The sequence below is a fragment of the Epinephelus lanceolatus genome, chromosome 15 (assembly GCF_041903045.1).
Source record: "Epinephelus lanceolatus isolate andai-2023 chromosome 15, ASM4190304v1, whole genome shotgun sequence".
Lineage (NCBI taxonomy): Eukaryota > Metazoa > Chordata > Actinopteri > Perciformes > Serranidae > Epinephelus > Epinephelus lanceolatus.
In genome coordinates this window covers 21,165,704-21,191,213 of record NC_135748.1, presented here as the reverse complement: position 1 = coordinate 21,191,213, position 25,510 = coordinate 21,165,704, and the positions used below count along the sequence as shown (strand labels likewise).

At 42.9% G+C, this 25,510-nt stretch overlaps 1 protein-coding gene across 2 annotated transcripts in view; it reads right to left on the bottom strand.

Annotated features, from left to right (window-relative positions):
* Nucleotides 1-15,032: 15,032 nt before the first annotated feature.
* The window catches only part of kif26ab (kinesin family member 26Ab), a 77,796-nt gene continuing 67,318 nt past the window's right edge, over nucleotides 15,033-25,510 (bottom strand). For both annotated transcript variants that reach the window (XM_033642847.2, XM_033642848.2), the window contains 8 exons: nucleotides 24,729-24,912; nucleotides 23,462-23,621; nucleotides 22,940-23,102; nucleotides 18,776-22,046; nucleotides 17,932-18,125; nucleotides 16,957-16,980; nucleotides 15,824-15,974; nucleotides 15,033-15,718 (listed from right to left, as the gene is read on the bottom strand). In XM_033642847.2, coding sequence (XP_033498738.1) covers nucleotides 15,537-15,718; nucleotides 15,824-15,974; nucleotides 16,957-16,980; nucleotides 17,932-18,125; nucleotides 18,776-22,046; nucleotides 22,940-23,102; nucleotides 23,462-23,621; nucleotides 24,729-24,912 — 4,329 coding nt within the window. In that variant the 3' untranslated portion in view covers nucleotides 15,033-15,536. The remainder of the gene's footprint in view (nucleotides 15,719-15,823; nucleotides 15,975-16,956; nucleotides 16,981-17,931; nucleotides 18,126-18,775; nucleotides 22,047-22,939; nucleotides 23,103-23,461; nucleotides 23,622-24,728; nucleotides 24,913-25,510) is intronic.

The window sequence follows — 25,510 nt, the reverse complement described above, 5'->3', positions numbered from 1 at the left end:
ATTAAAACATTTCAATTAAATTTTATTTCTTTATCATTTTATTTTATTTTATTAATAATCCCTGGTGATCTGTCTCAAATGCAAAGTACTAGTGTATGTGGGTTTTTGAGATTTTGTGTGTAGAGGACACATTTATATGTAGCCTACAGTATATTAACATATTTATCTTCTGTTGTTGTTGTTGTTGTTGTTCAGCACTTGTACATGTAAGATGCGATGGTTGGTCTATGTGGTCTTTTGTTGTGCTGCCCCTCCTCTACTGTGATTGGATGACTGGGTAAAAGTGACATTGAGGAGGGCAGCATTTTACCCAGAGATGAACATTTTTCAACTCTTGGTGACCAGGAAAAAAATGCTAAATGGAAGCGCTCAGCGCAGAATAGATGCTCAGCATCTCGTCACGCTGCTGGAGATTGTAGCATAGTATAAATACACAGCACTCCCATTGCAAAGAATTAACAAAATATGCTGGCCTCAGGAAAAATGCTTTTTTTTCAACAAGTAGAGGCAGAGCTGTCGTGGCAGCTGCAATCGTCACCATGTTCAACATGTTCTTCTTCTTCTTCTTCCTCTGGCATTTAAAGGTATACTAGACCACTTGCAGGTAGGCTTGGGTGGTATCTGTTTTTTCATTACTTCATATCTTCCCCAGGGTATCAGTCTATGAAACTGACAAAATGACAAGAGAAATGTAATATACTTACACATATTTTCCTTATTAAATACCGAGAGACAACAGTACACCTTCTGAATTCAGGTTTCTCTCTTTCCCGAACTATGACTAACGTTAGCTTAATTGCCCAGTTAACTCATCCTAAAACACACTAAAACACACACATCCACAAAAACTAAATAAAACTCACCAAATCCGTCTCAGTTAGTCTTGTTTGTAGTCTACTTAGTTAGTTTTCCCGAAGTCTCTCTGCTGTCGTGGCTGTTTGTAGTCTTGTATTGTTATCCCCACTACAGTGTCTTACAGTAAAGCTATTCCACCTGTGGAGACCAGACACTGACCTCTGCTGGTGCGTGATGTGCACTACATACAATGAGTTTAATAAAGACAGCGCCTGTATTGTTGACAGCACTGAAAATCATACTGTCAGAATTTCTAAATACCCTAATATACTGTAAGACTGTGATACAACCCAAGCCTACTTGCAAGCACATATGCTGCCCAGTCTGAAATAATTGCATCTTGATACCTACTACACCTATGGTACTGGAGAACAATAAGTACCATCACGTTTTCAGAATTTTGGCATCGACTTCGTACCACAGTATTGGTTCTCATGACATCCCTACTTTAAAAACATTTTGGAAAATACATTAGTTTCTGCAAAAAGCGCTCCCCTTTAAATATTTACTCATTTCATATAAAACCTTTGAAGAGCACAATAATATACCTCATGTAGCTCTTTCTAGGGCACTGGAATAAAAAAAGACCAGCTACTCTAAGTATTCTGCTATATTGTTCACTTGAATGGTACACAAATTGTTTCTCTTTGAACATGATTGTCAGCTTTAATGAAGCACAAACCAGACACAAGTATGATCCAGTTTATCAGCAATTCAGAGAACACATTTATTCTCCACCTTCTTTCTGGCTATGAATGAACAGCACTAAAAGAGAGGGGGGACTGTACCAGCCTGCCAACCAACTCAAATAGGCAAACAGCAGGACACACAGTCCCTGCCAGACAATCCACCATCACGGCAACTGTTGCCACGGCACAGAGCTGCCAGCCTACTCTTGATTAGCGAGTGTCTTGGATGTGATTGGCTACAGTATGAATGGTGAGGCAAAGAAGGGTCTTAAATGTTGTGTAATTAACCTCTTCACTTGCACATATTCCACTTCATACATCACAACTACTGACAGCCTCCTGTCAGCAACCTGCACCAATCAAGCTCTAATCTGGGAGACAGAGAGGGAATACAAAGAGAGTGTTTGGGCTGTCACCACTGTGGTGCATCTGAAACTGTCTGATGAGACAATGCACTGTATCTCAGTGTTGACAATGAAGGGGCCCCTCACTGCTGCAATGGAAAAACCCAAAGAAAAAAAACGCCTCACAGCTATAATCATCATCATCTACATGTGTAAATGAAAACAGCACACATAATCAAAAGGTGTGAGTGAGGGGCAGACGAAAGCATCAACCATAGAACAAGGCTCCGTCTGATTGGTGGATTAACCCGGAGGCTGGACCGTGACAGTATGATTATATTTTTTAGTCACGGTAAAAACATGCAAACTATGAATGCAATGCATGTGGTATCACAATAAGGTGAACCAGAGTGAGAAAAATACAAAAGAAACGGGAAGAACAGAATCCAAATATATACCATTGTTATTGCATGAATTACACTGCAGGAAATTCTCCTTTCTTTCTGAGAGGAGTGAAGACACAGTGTTGCAAAGATCTCCAATCACATGTGATATGTAATTACGTTCCCATGGTGTGTGATTTAGTGTGCAACAAGGCTACTTCAAGTTATAATATGGACACAAGAACAGTTTGAGTTTCACGCTTATCTGCCAGTTTGTAATGCACGCCTTCCGCTGCTTTTGAGGTCTGCATAAAACCCTACAATGTGGTGTTGCCGATTCCAAAGTATGCAAACAAATCAAAGAGCATATTGTGTTAAGATACTACTTGGATGGATTTCTCACACTTAAAATGGTTATTTACACAAAAGGCAGCAAGCTTAATCCAATGCATAAGGGTTTCTGAGAAAGCAATCACAAGCCCTGAAAAATCAAACACACCTCTTCAACAAGGTACACAAAATGATTCTTCCTGGTTAAAAGAGAAAGAAACACATGCAATTTTGCTGTCCAATGACGACTACAAAGCCAGGTCATTTTACTAGCAGCCATAATGGAGACCTGAAATCACATAAGCCTTTGCATTTCACAAGTCCTAGTTTATTTGGGAAAAAATAGAAAAGTGCAACGCTCTTATAATCTCACATGAGCTGATCTAACCACCAAAAAAGACAGGATATAAAGAAAAGTACTGAATGTGAAGTCATCCAAGCAGAAAGACGCTTAGAATAAAATGTAGTCTGCAATCTGCTGATGCAAGTATCTCCCACACAGCCGGTCAAAATGCAACACCCAGGTGCTAATCTTTCTGAAACTATATGCTGATATATGATTTTATTAAATAAGAATGACTGCAGTGAGTAAGACACGCTACCTACTTAACACACACAACATTCCGTTTTGTCTTAACCACGTCGACAACCATAACATTCTGACCCACCTCTACAACGTTACATATCTTGGCTGTTAGCGTGACCCTTGATTCCCACACAGAGCACAAAGGTACCAGATTAAACAGAGTAAAGACCTGTCAGGCACGAGCCTCTCTCCTTGTGTCCTTGGGCTACGTGTCGGCTCAGTGGAGTGGGGAGCCACCCTGTAGCCTGGGTTCTGCTGTCCACCAGATGGCTGCTGCTGGGAGCCAGCTAAGAGCCTGCCTGGTGGCCACTGAAACTTAAACGTAAAGGGGGCTGCTGGTTATGAAGAAACGTCTTCAGACAGACTAATTAAAAAGGTCTTTTTCATCACGCCTGCCCATCTGTTAAGAGAGCACAACCTGATGCAATGGCTGGCTATTCAGTTTCACTGTGCAATTAACAGCAATATCTCAGCGAGCACTTTTTCTGGAATTACATTATTTAGCTTCTTCTATGGGAATAATGAAAGTTTTTATGGCCGGTTATCTCCCGAGTGCAATTTGAAGATCTTTAAAAAGGCGGAACCCTTTTTAAAAAAACACCAAGTCATTAACCTGACTGAAGTGTTCTGCAACATATCCAACAACTGATGTAATCAAGGACTTTACACTGTCTATTTTTCCTGCTCAATTGTGTAGAATCCTTTTTTTAAATCATGAATATTCATTGCGCATTAACTCCTCACATCAGTATTCGAAAGGCATTTTAAAACAGTGTTTCTAAACAAAGCCTTTATGTAAATCAGCAGTTATCTACAAGCAATCTGGACCAAGGGACTACAGGACCACTGATAGAACAAGGTCAAACTAGTGATGGAGAAAAGAGTTCTCCTCGTCATTCTTTGACAAGGTCAGTGTATTATGTACTGACCGAACATAATGAATGAACTCGCATTTTGAATCACATGCTGTAGGGCTGTAACAGTTCATGTTTTTGTTCCAAACCGCCACAGTGTGGGGGTCACGATCTGGTGCATGCAGAATAATCAGTTTGCAGCAGTGTTACCAACTTGGCACCTATCTCCTTAGATTTAGCGACATCTCAGACTATTTCTGGAAAGCAACAAGCAACAAATTTAGCAACTTATTCAGACCATCAGAAAAAAAGACAGATATATTCTGCCATTTATTTACATGCATGCAGCTAACAGTAATCCAAGTCCATGTCTCAACTACCAGCAGTGCCAGGTCTCTTTCATGGATGTATGAAGAGGCCTGGATACAAAATTGAAGGCGGGACCTTGTTCATTCCATGAAAGTTGCTCAGTGGTATATGAAGCCAGAAACATTCAGCTGCAGCTTTAAAAAAAAAAAAAAAAAATTCACCCAGATGATTGGCGCTGTTTCCACATTACTGGGCCCATGGAGCACAAGTGTTTAAAGTGTTACATATTTTTTTTATGTAAATAGTTTAACAAACATGTTGGTGAAGATTCTCAGTCATGCAGATCATGGTAATCTTAAGTGCTATGTCCTGGACAAGACTTGCTTGAGTTTCTTGAAGACGTTCAACCTCTCATCCAAAAGGCTTCTTCAATTCTAACTAACCCTTCGTTAAGCCCTACCACTTTGTGATGGTCCGACTGTAACTAACAGCTAACTAGCTATTCTGAAGAAATATAATCAGAGGCCTACTTTACATTACATGGTTCAAGTGACCCAATTCCGATTTTTTCCTCTCAAGTGGCACAGATCGGATCTGTAACATGAACGTGTAAACAGGAAAAAAACGCATGATATCGGATATTGTCACATCAGATTCAGGCCTTCTTCATATGTGGAAATATATCGGATATGAATCAGATATCTGCCAATAGGTCTGTGATCTAAACAGACATAACAGATATTTCCTGGCAATCCACATCGTACGTCATGAATAATGCGACGACAGTGCATTTTGATGACGTGTTCATGAGCAAGGGAAAGGAAGGAAAGCCAAATAAATCGCACGTCAATCAAAAACTATGAAGAAAAGCACAATCTATCCCGAGTGAGACAAACTGCTTGACCCCGTCTCGAGTGTACCAGCAGAGAACCTGCAGAACCGAATCAGCAAAAAAAACACACCAGGCTACACAGCCTCTCTACCTGAGCAGCTGAAGCTGTGGCTCGCACCCTCGACACACAGACACAGAGACGGTGCTTCTGTATGCCAGCCAAACGTGTGCGCAACTGTGAGAGATAAATATGTGAGGTGTATGCTGCTTTTCTATCTTTCTTTCTTTCTTTCTTTCTTTCTGTCAGCGACATACACTCCTAACACAGGACGGGTTGTTTTTATTGACTGAGTTGATTATTAAGCCATAGTGATGCGTAGATTGGCTCTGATAGCACCTGAATCAGCACGGACATTTCCACCGCTCTGTGTAAGTTACCTTTTAAATTATGTGGAGCAGCACCAGCTTTCCAGGTGATTTATTCTTTAATGATTAACTTCAGATATTTAAAGTTAGTCCTTAAAATTGCTTTCAGTAATGTAAACATTTCAATGCGTGCAGTAATGTCACTGTAGCAAATACCGTGGGACATTTACACAGTGGTCAAGAGTGCTGGACCAGAAGTGTCGCACAAAAAACACGGAAGCTGGCTGCGTTCTGTTTTGCTTGTTTCTGTGAAAAATAAGGTGAATAAAACATGTAAACAGCAGTCAGGAAAAATCGGATATAGGCAACCAATCGGAATTGGGCATCAAGACATGGTAGTGTAAAGACAGCCAGAGAGAAGTAGACAGAAGGGTCTATAAAATGCACTTTAAGGATATATATATATATATATATATATATATATATATATATATATATATATATATATATATATATATATATATATATATATATTGGCTACAGATCACAGTGTAAAAGTGAACCACCACATCACTGGTGATCGCCACAGAAGACAATGAATATAAAGGGAAACTTTGCCGATATAGAACCAGCTGTGTGGCATCGCAGTGTGTGCAAATGAGCGGTGTCCCCATGCCGCTGACAGCACCCAGACCTCTGCTGCCGGACAAGCAGGGATCTCCGAAGGAAGTCAAACAACGTTCATCTGCACACAATGCAATGACACACAGCTGGTGGAATATCAGCAAAGCTTCCCTGCTTCTCTTCACTGGTTTCTGTACAGCAGGGTCGGCCTTTTTTTCACTGTTATAATCATTAAAAAGCAAAAGCAGCATGTGCAGTAGGCTATATCTTCAGTAGCTAGCTAGCTAACACTAGACTTTTCAGGGTTTGACTTTGAATGTATGTATGAATGTATATCTTTTTCCAGCCTCTCCAGGTAACGAGTATTTCGCTTCAAATCCACAAAACCAGCCTGAAATTGAAGGAAATCTTAAACAATTGCATTAGAGTAAATGGAGCACAGCTTTGTTGTTGTTGGACCCTGGTCTGAGCAAGCCTGATGCTACGTTATGATTGGCCAGTCTGTGTCCAGGGGCGGGTCAATGACTGGAACAGAGTTGCAGGCTTTAACCTCTGTGTGGGTGTGAACCCTTACAGGGTAGCCTGCGACTCTTAAATGAGAGGTGAAACCTCTTCAAGAAACTCAAACATGTCTAGTTGCCTACAACATAGCACTTACGATAGTTTTCCAAACCTGCCAATGGACAAAATGCCACCTCAACCCCCAGCAAGAGGATTTTGTGTTTCCATGACACTTGAACTACTATCCGTTTAAAATAAATGAAAAGAAACGTAACCTTAAATATAATTTTTTGTTGTACCGCACTAGCACCAAACCATTACTCCTAAACTGAACCGTACTGTGTACTGTCACACTCCTCACATACTGTCATGAAATCTGACGCATCTTGTGCAACAAAAGAGAAAATAACGTAAGGAGAAAAAAATGTAACTCTTCATCCTGGCAAGAAGATAAAACCCCTCCTGTGACTCATTCCTCCACCAGCACTTTCTGACTACCAAATAGGATGACACTGCCAGTTCACTGTCAGACAGCATCAGAGACTGGCTGTGCGTGCGCGTGCATCTTCATCATCTCGACACTCATTACTTTGCCAGCTTGCAGGTCAACACATAACAGGCTGTTTGAACCCATGACCCGCATCCTGCTCCTCATTACCGTTCAAACCAGATAGGCTGGATGAGGACTCGGGGAGTTCAGTGATGGTAATACGAGTGAGATGATTCACATTACGGTTTGTACCAGTATGGTAAATTATTAGCCTTACATCATCTACATCATTACAACCTATAATGGCAATGCTTGCCAGTTCCCCAGCCTCTCTTACCCCAAAGCTTGCTAAATTACATGTAGTAAACAAGGTTAAATCTTCAGTGGTAGATCATTTCAAGTTGTCTCTGTGAGGCTAATTAATTCACTTTCACTTTATGGATTGCGTTGGTTTGATTTACTGCCTGTGGCGTTATCTCAGCTCAGTGGCATGTTGTTGGACTTGTATGGCCACCCATCCTGAATTTACAGTACATATGGGGGAAAGCCTTCAGGACTACAACTCCTAAAAGGTTTCTGTCTTGGTGCAAAACTCCTCACACATGCAATCTGTTGTGAGGATGGAGATGTCAATGGTTACGACCCCCCTGAAGCACGACCACGCAGGCAGAGAGATCGTGTGTGTGTGGGGCTTAAATCGTGCCTAGCCTCTGATAATTTAAGGACTTTTCTTCACGGCAGCTTGTTTTAATTACTGAGAATAAGTGGCAGCATTTGGTCAGGTTTATGGGCCTTCTTCAAAGAGCAAGCTTGGTTAAGACAGACCAATCTGTGGGACTGCAGAGCTGTAAATCCAAAAGTGAGCAACTACAACCACTAACAATGCCCAGGGCTGATGCAAGAAGCCTAACAGAGGCGGAGGGGGGGATAGAGAGAATTCAAAAAGGCTGTTTTACTTAAATATATCTGAAGCTAATTGGCATTCAGTCTGACTAAAAACATTAGGTCATCCAAAATGTGGAATACCAAAGGAATTAAAACGTCTAAACGCAACTTTCTTTGAGAGAATTGGACCGGCATTTGTAGGATTTCAACATCTTTTAAGTGTCAGAGAGAACTCTCGTCTCTGCTCTGACTTAGTTTTGACAGGAGAAACCACTTTGAACAGTACAGACACTGGAATGTAAGAAGACGATAATGGAAACAAAAGACATAAGACGTGAAGAAAGGGAAAGATATCAAACGGACAGAGAATTGGAGTGGATTGGGATTGCTTTTGGATAAAAATTCAGAGAGGAGTGAGTTAGAGTTCACTGCTGGGTTGGGGTGAAGGGTGACAAGGGACTCCTGACTTTTCAGTGAACTCATTCCTGCTCTCATGCAAGACCCAACTCCCTGCTAATGATGAGAGCCCTGAGGCAAAGTGGGCTGGGACACAGGGGCTGACTGTGCTCAGCAGCCATCAGACGTCTGCAGCAGGCCTGGCCAACTGTTTCCACTCAGACACCGACTTCCTACCAGCAACGAGGTACAGTCTGAGCTGACAGGATCTTGAATGATTTGTCAAAAGGCTTTTGCTGTCTGCAGGCTGAGGACTGACTGAATACTAATTTTAAAAAGGGTTACAATTTCCTACATTTTATTTGCCAAAATCACATGTGGTGGCACATTTGATTTGATTCCTCTGTACAGTAAACTCTGTCTGGGGCTGTCTTCATACGGTGTCTAAGAGCACCAAAAACCACTAAGCCTGAACGAAATAAAATCACTAGAAAAATTTGATTTGAAACACAGTGACCAGCTGGTCTTGCAAGTCCGCCAAATTAACCTCTTATGCTTTTGATCAAAACAGAATTAACCAGGGGGAGGCAAGATGTTATTGCACAGCAGGGTTCAAGTTCTAGCTCAACACACTCACACATCTACAGTAAAACACTCAACAGGACTCCATGTATCACACTGAGCAGAAGGCCCTCCTGATACAGAGAGTAATTAATCACTCTGGACCTGCACTCTCTCTTTTTATCTCATTTCCTATTTATCAAACTCAGTGTTTTAACAATTTTGCCAATTTCCTACTGTTGATTCAAGCAGAGACAACTGTATGTTCTCCCACAAGCAGCAAAATGTCATCCACAAAATGTAATTTTGTTTGGGAGTTTGCGAGATATATGGTTCTTAAACACTCCTCCAAGCTAGGCAGTAATAATATATATACACAGGCGGGGGACACAATCCTCCCCAGTATTCAAATATGCTCAAAACATCACCCTCAATATACTGATAGAAAAATAATTGCTCTGCTACGCACTGCAGTGCAAAATAATTATTTACAAATGTAATCATGATCATAAATAAACTTTACAAATTGCCATTATTATTACGACTGGTTCTATTGTTAGTGTATTGGCGTTCTGCATTTGGTTTTGTTCAAGTGGCCCCGCCATAACCCTGGAGAAGCCGTTGTCTGTCTGCTGTTGATAGGTACAATCAGTGTCAATGGTGAAGGTATCATAAGTATACCTGGGTTGCAGAAGGTGTAACGCTGCATTCAAAATGGTCTCCCCCAAATGTTAAATACACTCACCAGCCACTTTTTTTTTTTTTTTTGGTAGGCCTACACCTTGTTAGTACCGGGTTGGACCCCTTTTGCCTTCAGAGCTGCCTTAATTCTTGGTGGCATAGAGTCAACAAGGTGCTGGAAACATTCCTCCGAGATTTTGGTCCATATTGACATGATAGCATCACACAGTTGCTGCAGATTTGTCGGCTGCCCATCCATGATGCAAATCCCGTTCCACCACATCCCAAAGGTGCGCTATTGGATTGAGATCTGGTGACTGTGGAGGCCACTGGAGTACAGTGAACTCACTGTCATGTTCAAGAAACCAGTTTGAGATGATTTGAGCTTTGTGACATGGTGCGTTATCCTGCTGGAAGTAGCCATCAGAAGATGGGTACACTGTGGTCATAAAGGGATGGACACGGTCAGCAACAATACTCAGGTAGGCTGTGGTGTTTAAACCATGCACAGTTGGTACCCCCACACCATTACACCACCACCAGCAGCCTGAAGCATTGATACAAGGCAGGATGGATCCATGCTTTCATGTTGTTTACACCAAATTCTGACCCTACCATCTGAATGTCGCAGCAGAAATCGAGACTCATCAGACCAGGCAACGTTTTCCCAATCTTCTATTGTCCAGTTTTGGTGAGCCTGTGTGTATTGTAACCTCAGTTTCCTGTTCTTAGCTGACATGAGTGGCACCTGGTGTGGTCTTCTGCTGCTGTAGCCCATCTGCTTCAAGGTTCAGCGTTCAGAGATGGTCTTCTGCATACCTTGGTTGTAATGAGTGGTTATTTGAATTACTGCTGCCATGCCATTTTATTGAACCAGTCTGGCCATTCTCCTCTGACCTCTGGCATCAAAACTCAGTGGATATTTCCTCTTTTCAGACTCTGTAAACCCTGGAGATGGGTGTGTGTGAAAATCCCAGTAGATCACCAGTTTCTGAAATACTGGCACCAACAACCATGCCACATTCAAAGTCATTTGAATAACCTTTCTTTCCCATTCTGATGCTCAGTTTGAACTTCAGCACGTCATCATGACCATATCTACATGCCTAAATGCACTGAGTTGCTGCCACCTGTTTGGCTTATTAGCTATTTGCATTAATGAACAGCTGAACAGGCGTACCTAATAAAGTGGCTAGTGATTGTAGGTGATTACAGCCCTGCCTCCAAGAACAAAAATACAATCTTTATTATCAACCTGCATACTGGGTCCAGACATCACTGTAACCTACAGTAGCTGACAATTATATTGACTCAATTTGATGTTAAAACTGCTACAACGTACACCTTTAGGCAAAGATATAATATGAGCATGGAATAAACCAGCAGTGGTGTGTCTTTTTGTGTGGTGTAACAAAATAGCCAGCTCATTCTTTACTTGTTACCTCCTTCACAGACAGGTTTATCTTAATTAAATGATTTTAAAGTACTGCGTAGGGACACAGGTGCTTTCAATTAGGGCTAATTAGACCTCTGCTCAGGCTAATGTTGGACACAGCTATGCTAGCTAGGAAATGCACGAAGTCGAACGTTAACGTTACAAATATAAAATGCTAACGGTGTAAGCTAGCTGTCAGTTGAACCATATTAAAAGAATAAAAAATAACGTTAACTCATATGGTGACACTACCGTCAGTGGTGTCTAGCCGTGCATTTACCTGGTGGTTGACTTTGTTTACAGGTGTCTATCTGAGATGTCTGTCGTTATCCCGGGTCAATACTGGTCCATGGTCACGTTATGTTGTTCTGGTGCTAACTTAACAGAGACATATTAGCCTCCATTTGCAAAATGAAACCTCTTGATAAAACTTCCCCATAACTCTGGATAATCCACACAAAAAGGCGTGAACACGTCACCTCACGTCACTTACAGGGAATAAACTGTCCACAGTGTGCTCAGGTGCATCAGGAGAGCCAATCAACAGTGACACGCCCACACAGAAGAGGTCAGGGGTCATAACACTGGCATATCTCCATATACCTTGATGTTTTTAGCCAGTTATTTGTTATTTATTTTTTAGTCATTTTTCTTACAAATATAGTTAATGGTTGACTTAGAATTAGAGTCAGAATTATTGCTGAGGATGTGTGTAGACCTTTTTTTATTTTGTGCAACAAAATTAATTTAAAATGTGGCCTAATTGTTACATTTTGTCTGATGCCTACACCACCATATCGCCTTCTGTGTTATTTTATGTTCTAACTAACTAATGGAATTCTATAAAGATAGAAAATCAGCATTCGTCACCACTACAGTGTGTCAGACAGAGGTGAAAGAGGGGGTGGCCTCTGGGGCTCCAGTCCCATTTTTTTTTCTCAAAAGCTCTGAATCTTTTAGGTTTTTAAAATATCATCCACTTTGTGTCATTCAGATTAGAGCCCTCAGTCTCAGCCGAAGCCCCTGTAATTTTTTTGGCCCGTTTTGAACTCTAATACAGAAAATGACATATGCCCATGCTGTTTATCCTACTATGCTATTCACTGAAGAATGTAATATCACTGAGTAAATTTTCTTCTGTTGGTATAACATTAAATTTAGACTATTGAGGAACATACTTGACACTGTTGGAGACCCTTTGCATTTAGAACAGCTCATGTTATTATGGCATGGATTCAAATGTGTTCACAAAATTCCTGCCCTACCAAAGTTATGTCACTTAAACATAGTGACATGAGACAATGTATGCCTCTTTTAAGGTAGTGAGTGAAAATTAGTATTGCTCAACATGTGTTGTTTTATGGTTTCTGATTGATGAAGCCAGTTGGGGAAGAATTAGATGCAAAACAGGATGTAAGCTCTACAGGATGACTGTTTTCCCTTGGCAATTTTAATGGTTTCCCAAATAAAGTACAGATTTTTAGGTATTCAATCATTTCAAATGGCTTGAAAAATTGTGCATATTGTTGCCGTAGATGGGAAAAAAGTCTCCCATACAGCACAACTTGGCTTTTTGATCTTCCATCTCCCACACCACTTGTGCTCAGATTTCCTTACTGCCTACGTCACTTACCTTAGAAGGTCAAGGGGCACAGTGCACCATTAGGACGTCCACACTCTCGCTAGCACATTAGCAGTTGTGTCAGTACAACTGGAGATATTGCTTTAGCAGAAATCAACACATCTCCATCCATAAGGCGAAAGGACGGATGTTCACGCAAAACTTCATTCAATTTATAAAACGGGAAAGTAGAGCATTAGCCCCTTGTCACCGACATAACCGTCATAGCCAGCAGTGATGTTGTTGTCCTTGTCAGGGATGCTTCAGGATGCATTAGCGTTTACGCTTCAAAAGATATGTGGTCAAATACATCTAAGATCACCTCAGCAAATGGTTTGAGTGATCGCATCACAATGCTTCCTGGTGGTTGTTACACTTGTCCACTGTCAACTTGTGATCTGATCTGATCACTCAACTCACTTTTGTGGCTCAGGTTGTGAATGAGACAATTATTGAAAAAAATATTAAAGAGCAAGTGGACCGGTCATATGATTGTTTGTAGAGAGAGTGAAGTTAAGCTGAAAAAATGTAAATGGTCAGATTTCCCAACAAGATTGCAGACTTACAGGGAGCGCCGGTGGCTTAGTGGTAGAGCAGGCACCCCATGTACAAGGCTGTTGCCACAGCGGCCTGGGTTCGACTCCAGCCTGTGGCCCTTTGCTGCATGTCTCTCTCTCTCTCTCTCCCCCCTTCACACTTGTCTGTCCTATACATTAAAGGCTAAAAAGCCCCAAAAAATATCTTAAAAAAAAGATTGCAGACTTACAGAAACAGTGCTTTCAGCCTTTTCTTCTCTGCAATGGTGTGTGAATAAACAATCCCATGAATATCAAACATGTGAACTGTGGAAAAACATCTAACTCTGAATCATCAGTAAGAAGAAACATTTTATTCACAGGTACTGTAAAAGTAAAACACAAGCTGCCATATCATACATTTATACACAGGGTTTGAAAATCCTATACAAAAACAAAGATATTCGAAAATATGAGTTTTGATATGAAATATGACCTCACATATAATAATTTCTTGGAAAAAAGGTCTTGGTTTGGTAATAGTTATTTAATTTATGAGCCTAACCCCACATTAGTGAAAACTGAAGTTATTGTAAAAAATTAGAATGGTAAAAATGGAGTAGAAATCATCCTTAAAAATGACTAAAAAATCTCATGCAGCATCTTCAGAGAGGGCCTGAGAGAGTACATCTTTGTAAAAGAAAGAACACAAAGTCAAATTTGTCACAGATATAGAAACCAAACATACCAAAATACAACAAAGCCTGTTTGTTTTTCATCACAATCATTTTCAGCGATCATCTTTGTTCTCTCTGTGTCAGCCGTTTGATTCATAACAAGCACATTCTGGCAGCTACAAAGAGCTGATATCATGATTGATTTTCCTAAACAATGTCCCGATCATTTGCTCTTACTCACTGCATCATCTCACAGGAAACTAACAATTCTTGAGTCCTTGTTTGAGACACTGGATCAACTTTGTTAATAATAATAAAAAAAATTTTAAAAAAAGTACAGGGGGCAAAAGGGGCCAAACTGTGTTGCTGCCCTAACGTCAGCATTGAGGTTGTTACAGTGGTTGCAGTAAATGTATTGGAATGCATAGAGCCGAGGCTTGGTAGCGCTTTAAAGAGTATTTTCTAAGAGGCTTGTGCTATCTCATCTGTGCCTCTTTGTTTTACAGTGTATAGATAGCACCCAGTTCAAGCCCATTTGGAGAGAAACTGGGCTCACTGATGAGCGCTGCTATCAGTGTACCCACTCATAATGCTATCCTCATAGGCTAGTGTAGGGAAGGTTAAGTCTCTCAGGGTTGCATGACCACATACTGTATTGAGGCACCGGAGAGAATGGCTGAACCAAGAATAATCACTCACTATCCATCACAGTGGCCCTCTGATTGATATGTTTTGGCGTAATCTCTCATTTTCAGTGAGATAAACACGGGCGAGCACAGCTTGAACGAGCCCTCCGTCCCCCCCTGACATGACTGCTGCTCTACCTTAGTGCATCCACTGAGACCCATTTTGATCAAGGCAACTGGAGGGAAAACATTCACTCAGCCCTGCTAGCTTTCACAGGCCAGCTGGCGGGCGATGAGTGACAACAGCAAATGCAGTCCTTGATGAGATAACATAGTCCAGTTTGAAAATCTAGAAAACTACAGAACCAGAGAGTTAACATAAGGCGCAAGAGGCTGAAAGAACATGGATAAAATGCTGACTGAGGTTTGAAACAAGAGAAAAGGCAAAGTCTGGGAGCGCAATAACATTAGCTTATTGCTTTTTCTTTTTTCCGCTTTATTTTTTTCCCGTAAAAGGATATTTGTACACACCACATAATCATATAAATACACTATACAATGCAATATAAAATATTTTTTCTTAAAAGCAATATGTTCAGGGTTTGCTTAGGTACGCTAAGGATACCTGCACCATATGAAAAATAATGACTCAAAGCAAAACAATACAAAAGGCACTTCCAGGTGTTGTTCATTGACTCTTGAGTTAAGTGATGGCCACTGCTTTGCCATTACAGGCAACAGCGTTTGTGCTCACGTTTCATTTCTCTCTCATGTCCCGGACAACGAGGCACTGTAGCTGGGTGGTTAAGATTTCCTCTGTTTTCATGCAAAGATCCACTCATCGTCGTCGTCATCATCATCTCATCTCCGTCACTAGTTGTTCTTCATTCCAGTGATAACTATAGACTGACTGCTACATTTTATCATCCTTTGTTTTCTCACTTCCTCATTTCTCGACCTCGACTTGCTTTTGTCCTCACACTTCGACTTCACGCAGTCCCTCCTGAGCACCAGATTTTGGCATGCTGATGTCAAAGCAGGTCACCATCATGACACGGGACTTGCATAGATTGACACAGAACTCCAGCTCCTCTGTGGCCTGCGCCAACGCCTCCAGGTACTCCGGAGACTCCTTATCCAAATTCTGGTCCACCTCAACTGTCGAAGAGAAGAAATTAATGTTTGGTTACATGGTTTGTCTCTATAGATCTTTTAAAACTGAGACATCAACTCACAGTAAAAGAACATTTAGCAGTTACTTACACTCTCCCATCCACTTGCTGGGGTCCATCATCAGTCTCGCCTTGGTGTCCTCCAGCTCCTCCAACAACACCTCATACTTTGCCCTCAGTTCCTTGACTTGCTGTTGCCTTCTCTCCAGCATCTTCAGCTTACTGTTGAAATACAGCAACCCCTGAGAGAAAACGAGAGGGTATTAAATACAGTTACCTCAAGAGCTCAGTTGACTTAAGAAGCAGGAAGTAAAAAGTCAACAAGAAGTTCAAACGGGCACAGCATAAAGTAGGAAAACTGCCAGTTACAGTCAGTCTTAAAGGTAGTTGGTAACTTCAGTCACAATCACTGCTCATGAACTGTGGTCAAACTGTCGAACTAGGCAGCGCTGATCAAATATGAACCAAATTTCTGTTACTGCATTACCTATTTCTCACCTCAGATGTTTTCAGAAACGTATTTTAGTGCACTGTTTAGCTGTAAAATGAGAAAGTTGGTACAGTTGGTGGGAGGTTTTTGGTGCGTTGCTCAACTATTTCCAACTTGGTGGCCAGGTCACAAACGTTCTCATTTTACAGCTAAACAGTACACTAAAATATTTGAGGTGAGAAATAGGCAATGCAGAAACAGAATCGCCGTCTAGGTAGACAGTTTGACTGCAGTTCACAAGCAGTGATTATCATTTACAGCTGTGTTAGAGACTGATTGGTTGTCTTTGATGCGATTCGGTAGATTCTAGTGAATGCCATTACAGGCAGTAAGAAGAGGAGGGGGGACATGATTTTTTTACAGACCATCTGTCTCATGTGCTTCATTCAGATTATAGTGATAGTTTAAGCAAATATGACGCAAAGTTATTTTCATTAAAGTTACCAACAGCAGCTTTAAAGCTAAAATAGAAAACCCTTTGGCTGCCATCTTAATTAAAAGTCATGTTTTATAACCATGACCCCAAAGACTACACTGATTTTTTTTTTCTATAAAGTAGCCAATTACAATAAAATGAAAAGAATTTTGCTCTAAATGTGAGAATTGTTCAGGTTAAGTAATGTCAAAATGTTTCCTCCACCGTGTGCTGAATTATGAAAATGCTTATGTAACTACTGTAATACACCCTGTGCTGCTAACAATGAAACCTCATTTACCATTACAAATTAGCTCACCTTGTCAACATCCTGGAATGGTTGCTGAAAAATAGAGGGAAGAAGATGAAACAAGTTAGCATGTTAAATGAGACAGAATATTATATGACTAGCATATCATATAGTATGTGAACAGTGTGTTAATATACTGTAGACAATAGCTACTGATGCAGATGCACACTATTCCAATGCTAATTTTAAAATAGTGAGGGAAAGTCACGAAAAGCAAATTTGTCATTCAGGCAGTGATGTCAGGGAGAGAAAAATGAAAGATCTTTTTTTCCTAATTGAAAGTAAATCAAACCACCATCCAACTGATTTAATATCTTCTCTTAACAAATCCCTGTCTGGCTGCGCCGAACTTGTGGGAGCAGTTAATGATCCACAGAAAGGAGGCAGCTATAAAAAGCGATCAGGCGGCCAGTGATGAGTGCTAGCGGTGAGCTGATTTGGGCTTATGCTGGGTGCCCCTGCATTCATCACACATTCCCTGACCAGTCTTCTCACGCCATCTCCACACATACACACACACATGCGCACGCACATACACACACACACTTCACCAGCACTATCGTCAGCAGAACGCAGTCATCATCACTTATATCCAAACCAATTAACCCTCGTCAGTAATTGCCTCCTGAACTCTTGACATTCCTGAGGAACGCTGCCAAAATACCAAGCTCTGGGAATCTGAACGTAGACATTTTAACTCCGGGATTTGCCACTGAGCTGACTGAAGGTCAGACGTCTGAGACATGTTATTAATGTCTTGTTCTTTAAAAAGAAACTGGGAAGAAAGGAGCTAAGACATTCCCACAACACATGTCAATGCGACACATCTTGAGCATGCACACCATCAATGTCACACATGCAAAATATTGCTGAGGCTTAGCGACAGGGATTCACAAGACTTTGACCCAGACATAACATCATTTTAAACAAGTATAGCAAGTTGTACCAGCATGTAGAACAAGTCCACAGTGACCCTCTGCTCACCTCTGTGGTTTCCTCCTGACGCCGCCTCTGGAGCCGCTCCACATCGTCGATCTCATACACCTTGATCTCAAAAGGCTCCTTCAGAGGTCCTGACATCGGAGGCAAGTCCACCCACTGGCCTGCTGTGCCTACCTTCTTCCCCAGGGAAGAGGAGTCTGGGAGGGGTGCCGGGATAAGCCGCCTTCTCTGGAAACCTACAAAGCATTGCATATGGTCAAATAGGCACCAGTTGTGTTGTTGACATACAGTGGTAGCATTTGCTGGGATTTATGAGTAAATATGTATGAGCCTCACTCTGAGATGTAAAGTGATGCAAGGCTTTACACCGAGTTGTGGTGATTGCATATTTATAAGGGTTTCATGGGTTGCTATTCTGTATCTACACAGCCCGAATAAATTCAAAAGGTTGGTTTAACACACATGAATTTAAATTGTTATATATACAAGGTTACAAAAAACCTGAACCAGGTCGCTGCTGCTCCTGTTCCACTCATCTTATTTGATCATCACATAGTTGCAAGTTGTCTTGTTTGAAACATTCATTATCATTTTCCCATGCACTGTAGGCATGAATAATGTATTCTGCTGATTCAGGAGAAGAAAAAATCCAATGAAACTCCAATTCGTGAATGTAATAAGAATGGATTCATAAAGTTAGAGCCGCTATATGGCTAATTTCCTTGGAGAGAGCATTAATTTCTGGATGCTATTTCATTTGTGCAGCTTCACAGGCACGCACTGTTTGATAGCTCTCACATACACTGCTATTACCAAGTTTGACATGTGTGAATATTACCTGTCCCTGCATTGTGTAAAACCCCAAAACCCCAAATTAGTTTCTCACCATTTGCTCTCTTCTTGGGATACTTGGAGCTCCTTGTTCTGCCTGAAGATGACATGCCGCTCTCGCTCATGGAGTCATGGGCAGAGGAAGCGCTGCCCGTGGCCTCGCTGTCACGGATCATGCTTTCATATCCGCTGCTGCCACCACTGTGGTAGAACAGAGCTGTGCGGCCCATAGCTGGAGGCAGCTCCCCGCTCAACACACTGCTGTTGTCGCTGCCATGGCCACTGCTGTAGCGCTGAGGCCGCCTGGGTGCTGTAATTTTGCTGTACGGAGAAGGCAGCATGGCTGTGGGGGATTTGTCATCACTCACGTTCACCCCGCTGTCATTCCCGCTATCAGAATCGCCTGAACCTCTCATGTGTTTGCCTGATATGTTGCCTGTTGCCAATTCGCTCACACGGCTGTTGGCAGCCCTCATGGCCTGCTTCGTGCCCATGATAGTTCCTCTCCCGGGCTTACTGCTGACAGCAGCAGTTGTTCGAGGAGCTGACGTCCGTCCTGATGGAGGGAGGTTGGCATTGGTATTTCTGGACACTGGGGCGGCCAAAGATTTGGTGGAGGAGCTTAGGCCCTTGGAGTTGTTGACTGACAGTGACCGTGCCTTACTACCATTGACTGCTCCTAATGCTCTGGGATTTACAGAGGCTTTTACTTGACCAGGTTTGCTAAGACTTCCTCCACTGGTGGGTGATGGGCAGGTAGCTATAGGAGAGCTGGATGAATTAGGAATACCAAATCTAGGAATGGACTTACTGGATTTGCTACTGCTGCTGCCCAGACTTGCCCCACTATTCTCCCTACTAAGCGCAGCTCTGGAACCCGATAAGGACAGGCTTTCACACCTTTCTAGGGACATCTGACTGCCATAATGCTGCCCAGCCTCTCCTCTAGGCCCTCTGGCCTTCAGGCTGGAGGTAACTTTGGCTGTGTTGAGGCTGGAGGTTTTGAAACTAGTAGAGTCCACTCTGTGACGTACCTCGAGCTCATCCTCCGATACAGCTGCCCTTACTCCAGAGGCCCTTCCTGCTTCCCCATATGCTGACTTTAAGGCACTTTGGGGCAGCAGGATCTTAGTTTTATGGTCAAGACTGGACTTTCTCACTGGAGGAGGGGGAGGTGAGGTGCAACCAGGTTTGGGAAGGTTGCTCGCTTTTGGTGAGTTAGCCTTGTTGTTTTTCCCCAGGGAGGAGTATTTAAGGCTTGTGGTAGATGCAACAGTATCTTGGGTTATCTTGTAGTCAGTGGAGGAATGGATGACTGGTACTGTTCCCAGGGTGGTGGCACCTCGTCTCAGCTGAGGCATTTTGCTAGGTGGATTCTTACTGGCTGACTTCTCACAGCCGTCGACCACCCTCTGGGATGAGGTAGACCCCTGCACCTTGGGTGGGCGAGGTACACTGTTGCTGGATGTTTTGCAGGAGGGGATGCCACTGGGGGGATTTCGGAGAAATTTGCTGGTGCTGCTGGAGTCGGAAAACTGAGGCTCTGGGTGGTTGTCAACGCGCTGCCAAGGATCGCCCTGCTTCGCCTCTTGCCTTGGTGGCTCTCTGTTGCTGCTGCTGCTACTGCTACTACTATGAGAGATGGATGAGGTAGGTTTAATCTTCCTGGGAAGGCTGGAGTGGACAATGGAGGGGCTCTGTGGGAGTTGGGAGGAGCTAAGCGAGTGAGCTTTAGTTATTTTAGATGTGAATCTGAGGGAGCCTTTGGCTGATTCCGGAGATGGGGGGCACTTTGTCAAGGATAATTTGCTTGAGGCGGCACTATCACTGTCTAGTTCAGAAAAACCAAATCCACTGTCATTTAGGGAGTTCTTGGCATCTCTAGGGGAGGACACACAATGGAACATATCCAGGGAGTCAAAGTAAAAGGCAGCCTCTGGTCCCATGTGTTTGGCCTGTGGAAGGAAGACATCTGTGGAGTGAGCCCCTTCGCTCTCCAAGGTGCAGACACTAACCTCACTCAGCCACGAGCTGATAGATGAACCCCTGCTATCTATACACTCCATTGCTCCTTCCTGGAGGGGTGTGACCACTGCGATGTTCACCTCTGATCCTCCAAGGGTTGACGTGTAGGCATCAAATTCATCATTGATGCTGCTGATGATGCTGACAGGTCGGGAACCAGAGGCCAAGGCCTGAAGGGAGCAGTCACTGTTAAAGCTGATAATGCTGGATGGCCGACCCTTATCTACAATACTGCCTATAGACAGCTCCTCCACTACAGTGAACACCAGCTCATCCTCTCCATTCAGCTCCACAGGCTGCTGCAAGGTGACAGTAGCTCTAAGGATGTCCCGATCCAGACATCTCTCCCTCAAGGCCGAGCGCACCTGGCACACCTCCACCGGTGCTCTGAGCAGAGGGGAGGTGTAAGGATCTCTCCTTTTCACAGCTTGGTGGCTCATTCCTACAGGAGGCATCCTGGTGCTGGATCTTTCCTCATTGTCAGCATTTTCCTTGCTGGAGTCTCTCTGCTGTGCAGGAGGTGGGGCTGGTTTGGGCAAAGCTTTCTTGTTGAAGTACACCTTCTCCCTCACCACAGGCTCAGAATTAGGCCCTGAAGCAGTTGCCAGTTTGTTAATGCTAACTCTGCTTTCTGGAACCAACGCTTTCTCACCATCAGCACTGGTTCTGCACACATTTTGAACACTGTCTGATGCCATTTCTGCAGGTGTGCATTGCATCTTGGTATTGTCCAGTTTAGATTTTGTGTTGGGACTGCAGGACGGTTGTGTGGCAACAGATTTGGGGGATTGTTTGGGTGAGATGCCCTCTTGGGTGTAAGAAATATTTGCTACAGTCTTTGGTGAAACAGAGCCTTGGCTCTCCTTAGATTTGTCGGCCTTGGGACTAGCCTGGCTTCGCTTGCCCTCCCCAACAAAGGCTGTGGGCTCTTCACTGCCATCTATACACTCCAGCCTCTCCTGCAGCTCAGCAAATGTGTTGCATTTAAAGAACTGGTCTCTGTCCAGAGGGCCCTCTTTTGCAGGCTTCTTCCTGTTCAGGGAGGGGATGATTGGAACAAAGGCAGGTGGGCCTTCATTGTCACTAAGCTCCCTGTCTGAGATCGCAGTTCCCCCAGGGCCCACGTAAATGACAGTGTCACAAGACTGTTCGCTACTGGAGGAGTAGTCTGGGTCACTGAGCATGGTGGGCAGGTCTGGGTCCAGGGCTGTTGTCCGAGGGTGGAACGGCCTGAGGTGGGGTGGCCGACGGATCCTCCCTTCCTCACAGGAACTCTCCCCTCCAGATGAACTGGATGCATACTGCAAAGCAGAGATAAAGCAGAGGAGAAATTGGTCTTTTAGGCTTTAAAAATGATCTCATTAGGTGATGACAGTAATGTGATTCTATCTTATTACAATATTAATGTAGCAATCTTTCTTACAAAACCATTTTATTCCTTGTAATTCACAGCAGATTCATTTCTTAACAATTTCATCGTGAAATCAATCTCAGGGCAAATATTAATTCCTGTGACATTACCAGTCGATATTTATCTAAAGGTTAAAAGTGCACATCAATAGTCACACAGAAATTAATGTCAATAATATAAATTGCTATATGTGGACTGCATTATAATCATGCCAGACTGGGACCAATACCAAATAAATACATGCTGTCATTCCACCTAATTATCTGGAGCATATATTTCCCTAATCCGAAGGAATGCATTACACACTTCCTTGGGCAATGGTATTGATTACATGATTATGTGTTGAGGAGCCGAGAAAAACTAGCTCTGAGTTACTGCACTAATAATCTTTCATTTGCAGAAGCATTCACACATTCATTTGCTTAATAGCTCCAAAATTACAGGAGGAAGAAAGATTTAGGGACGTGAGTTGTGGCATGAAATATGATGAATGCAATTAAAGTTGCACACGCACATTAGGAATGTAATTGGTCTGATAGCAACACTTAAATATAATGTTAAATAACAATTACTCTGCATTTATAAACATAAGCGGCATTAAATGGAACACAGTTATTGTAGGGATCATTACTTAGAAGTATTACGATTTGAGATGCTAAATGCCTAACTTGTAAAAATGTACCCACTGGGTTTTCATACATATCTTCATACATACTTATTTATCAGTTTATCACTACATATGTTTCACCATATTTACCAGTGCTAATCTGTTTATTAGTGTACCTTAGTCTTCTTCTTCCTCATGCGGTGGATGCGAGATGCCAGCTGGATGGTGGTGAGTGAGTCAGCATAGTTGGCGGGGGAATCAGAGATGTGGGCGATCATGGTGGTTCTGCAGTTGATGTTGCCAAGGGACTCCCTCAACAACATTGTCAGTTTGCTGTCCCTAAAGGGTTCATTTACACTGTTATTAGCTCGCATGGCACAGTAATATTTCAAAAAGACAATAAAGGTAGCTGACTTGATTTTCAGGAGGAGCCATTTTGAATTCTCTGAGCTGACAAATACTCCTGTGACGAGTCATTACTCTTTTAATACCTGAGCAACTTAAATATAATCTTGTGCAACGCCGGTGAAAGCTATTATATGAGGCTAACTAAACACACTAAATAAACAGTCACACAGCAGAGCTGCAAGGCTGACGACACATGCAGCAACTTGCCTGAAACTATTACTTATAGATACAACTTTACAGAAGCTTAAACACAGTAAAAGAGACTGTAAAACTAATGGCGGTTTTCTTACCTGTAAGGTACATGTTTTGCTCCATTTGCTAAAGCCATGATGACATTTCCCAGTGCGTTTAGAGAAAGACACAAGCCTCCCCCTCCGTCTCTGCTTTTGCTCAAGATCTTTTCACAGCTTCCGAGGTCGATGAGGTGCAGCCTGCTCCGTCCGCCTGACACTGTGCCAATGACAGAAGAAGAACCAGGTGAGCGCAGCGCAGACACTCCCTCTCTGAAGTCAGCTGCTCACGCACAGTGCCATGATGACAGGAGTGGCACAGCTCAGCCCAGACTAGACCGGTGACTGTCAGAGCTGTCTGATTTATTTATGAGTAAGATTCTCACACTGAAGTGATTCAAATTGCAGCCTGGCTGGTAAACTCCCACCAGATGTGTAATTCACAGTAACAAGGAGGCGCACATACAGTCCCCTTCTTCTGATTTAAAATACAGCGAGAGGGAATCGGCTGTCATTGTAAAAATCACAGGGCTACATTTTGTTATGTGGGCGACTGATGTAAGTGCTACTGCAGCAGCAAGACATTAAACTCCTGTCAGCAAGGCTTCAAATCTTCATTCGCTCTCGACCAAGGCACAATACATGTATACAAACACATTTCTTTCTTGCAGTGGCCACAACCAATTCATCCATAAACATCGAAAATAAGGGACTTGTCTGATGCTCCATTCATTCTTGTAGTGCAATTTTCTACCACCTAGCCCACACACAAAAACATCTTATGATTATTCAGTGTGAAAGAGAGGTCACCGTTGAATAGCTATAATTAGGTGAGAAAGTGTTCAAATAAATAGTACCGCAGTTAAAATCATTTCAACACATATGCTAGACTATGTGTGAAAGTGCTGTGAAATTGAACAATGACCACATTAGTTTATTGCAGTGGTTCTCAACCAGGGGTCCAGGGACCACAGGGGGCCCTTGAGGGAGTTCCAGGAGTCCCCAGAAAAATGGGGAATTATGATCCCAATGTAATTAAGAGTCATAAGAGTGAGTATTCAGATCATGGGTTTCCTTTCCTCCACGTTTATCTCTGCAACTGTATATGACAGCTATAGAATTCTGGTCTACACATATCAAATTTGTATTAGATGGAGGCTCCTGAAGCAAATCTTATCAAACAGGGGTCCTTAACCTAATGTGTATAATTCTGGAAATCTTTGACATAAAACAACCTGAGAACCAGTGGTTTATTGCATAAAATGTGAAATGACAAGTTGTTGGAACACTTCCAGAGCTGTAGATGTGGTAATGTTATGGTACTAACTTCCTCCCTTGCCACTCTTCTCCATGCGGTACTGGTAAATGTGCAGAGTGAACAGCATGTGGGAGTTGCGCCGCTCCTCCTCTTCTACATTAGGTCTGCTGGTGCTGCGTGCGGCAATGGCAGCATCCAGGAAGAGGGCGGCTTTCTCAGCTGTCGGGGCACGTAGCTCACTCTGATTCTGGAGCTGTGGGGGCGGGAGGAGACAGAGAGCAGGGTTAGGGCAAGCAACAGAGACCACATAGGGCTTGAGAAAGAGGACAGATGTGAAAAGGATACCGGAGAAGAGAGGGGAGCCAGTTAATTGGACCCCGGTACACTTTCTTGCCCATTAGATTGGGTCTCGGGGGCGATTAAAACAGCAGATATGCACACAGAGGGAGGAGGATTAGGAGAGGTAATTGTGGAGCAGGAGGCAGGGGCACTACGCTCACCATGGATGTGATGATGGTGGTGGTGAGATACAGCACGACAGGAGGGGAAAAGGAGGAGACAGAAGAGAGAGAGAAGGTGGGGGGCATCATGAAGGAAGCCCACACGTGGCTATTGAGAGGAAGAGCAAGAAGGCGCTTCACAGAATAGCACAGCCTTTGAAGTCAGGGTCCATGCAGATCCCCCAAAAACAACATCTGACAGCAACACCTGTGAGTGCCTTCAAACCTACAGTGTTCCACCATCCCCCCAAAAACACTTCTATTGTGCTGCAGAGGGCTAGCGCTAACACACGGGTAATAGATGCTGATGGATGCTGACAGCAGAGTCAATACAAAGGTAAGAAGAAAGCC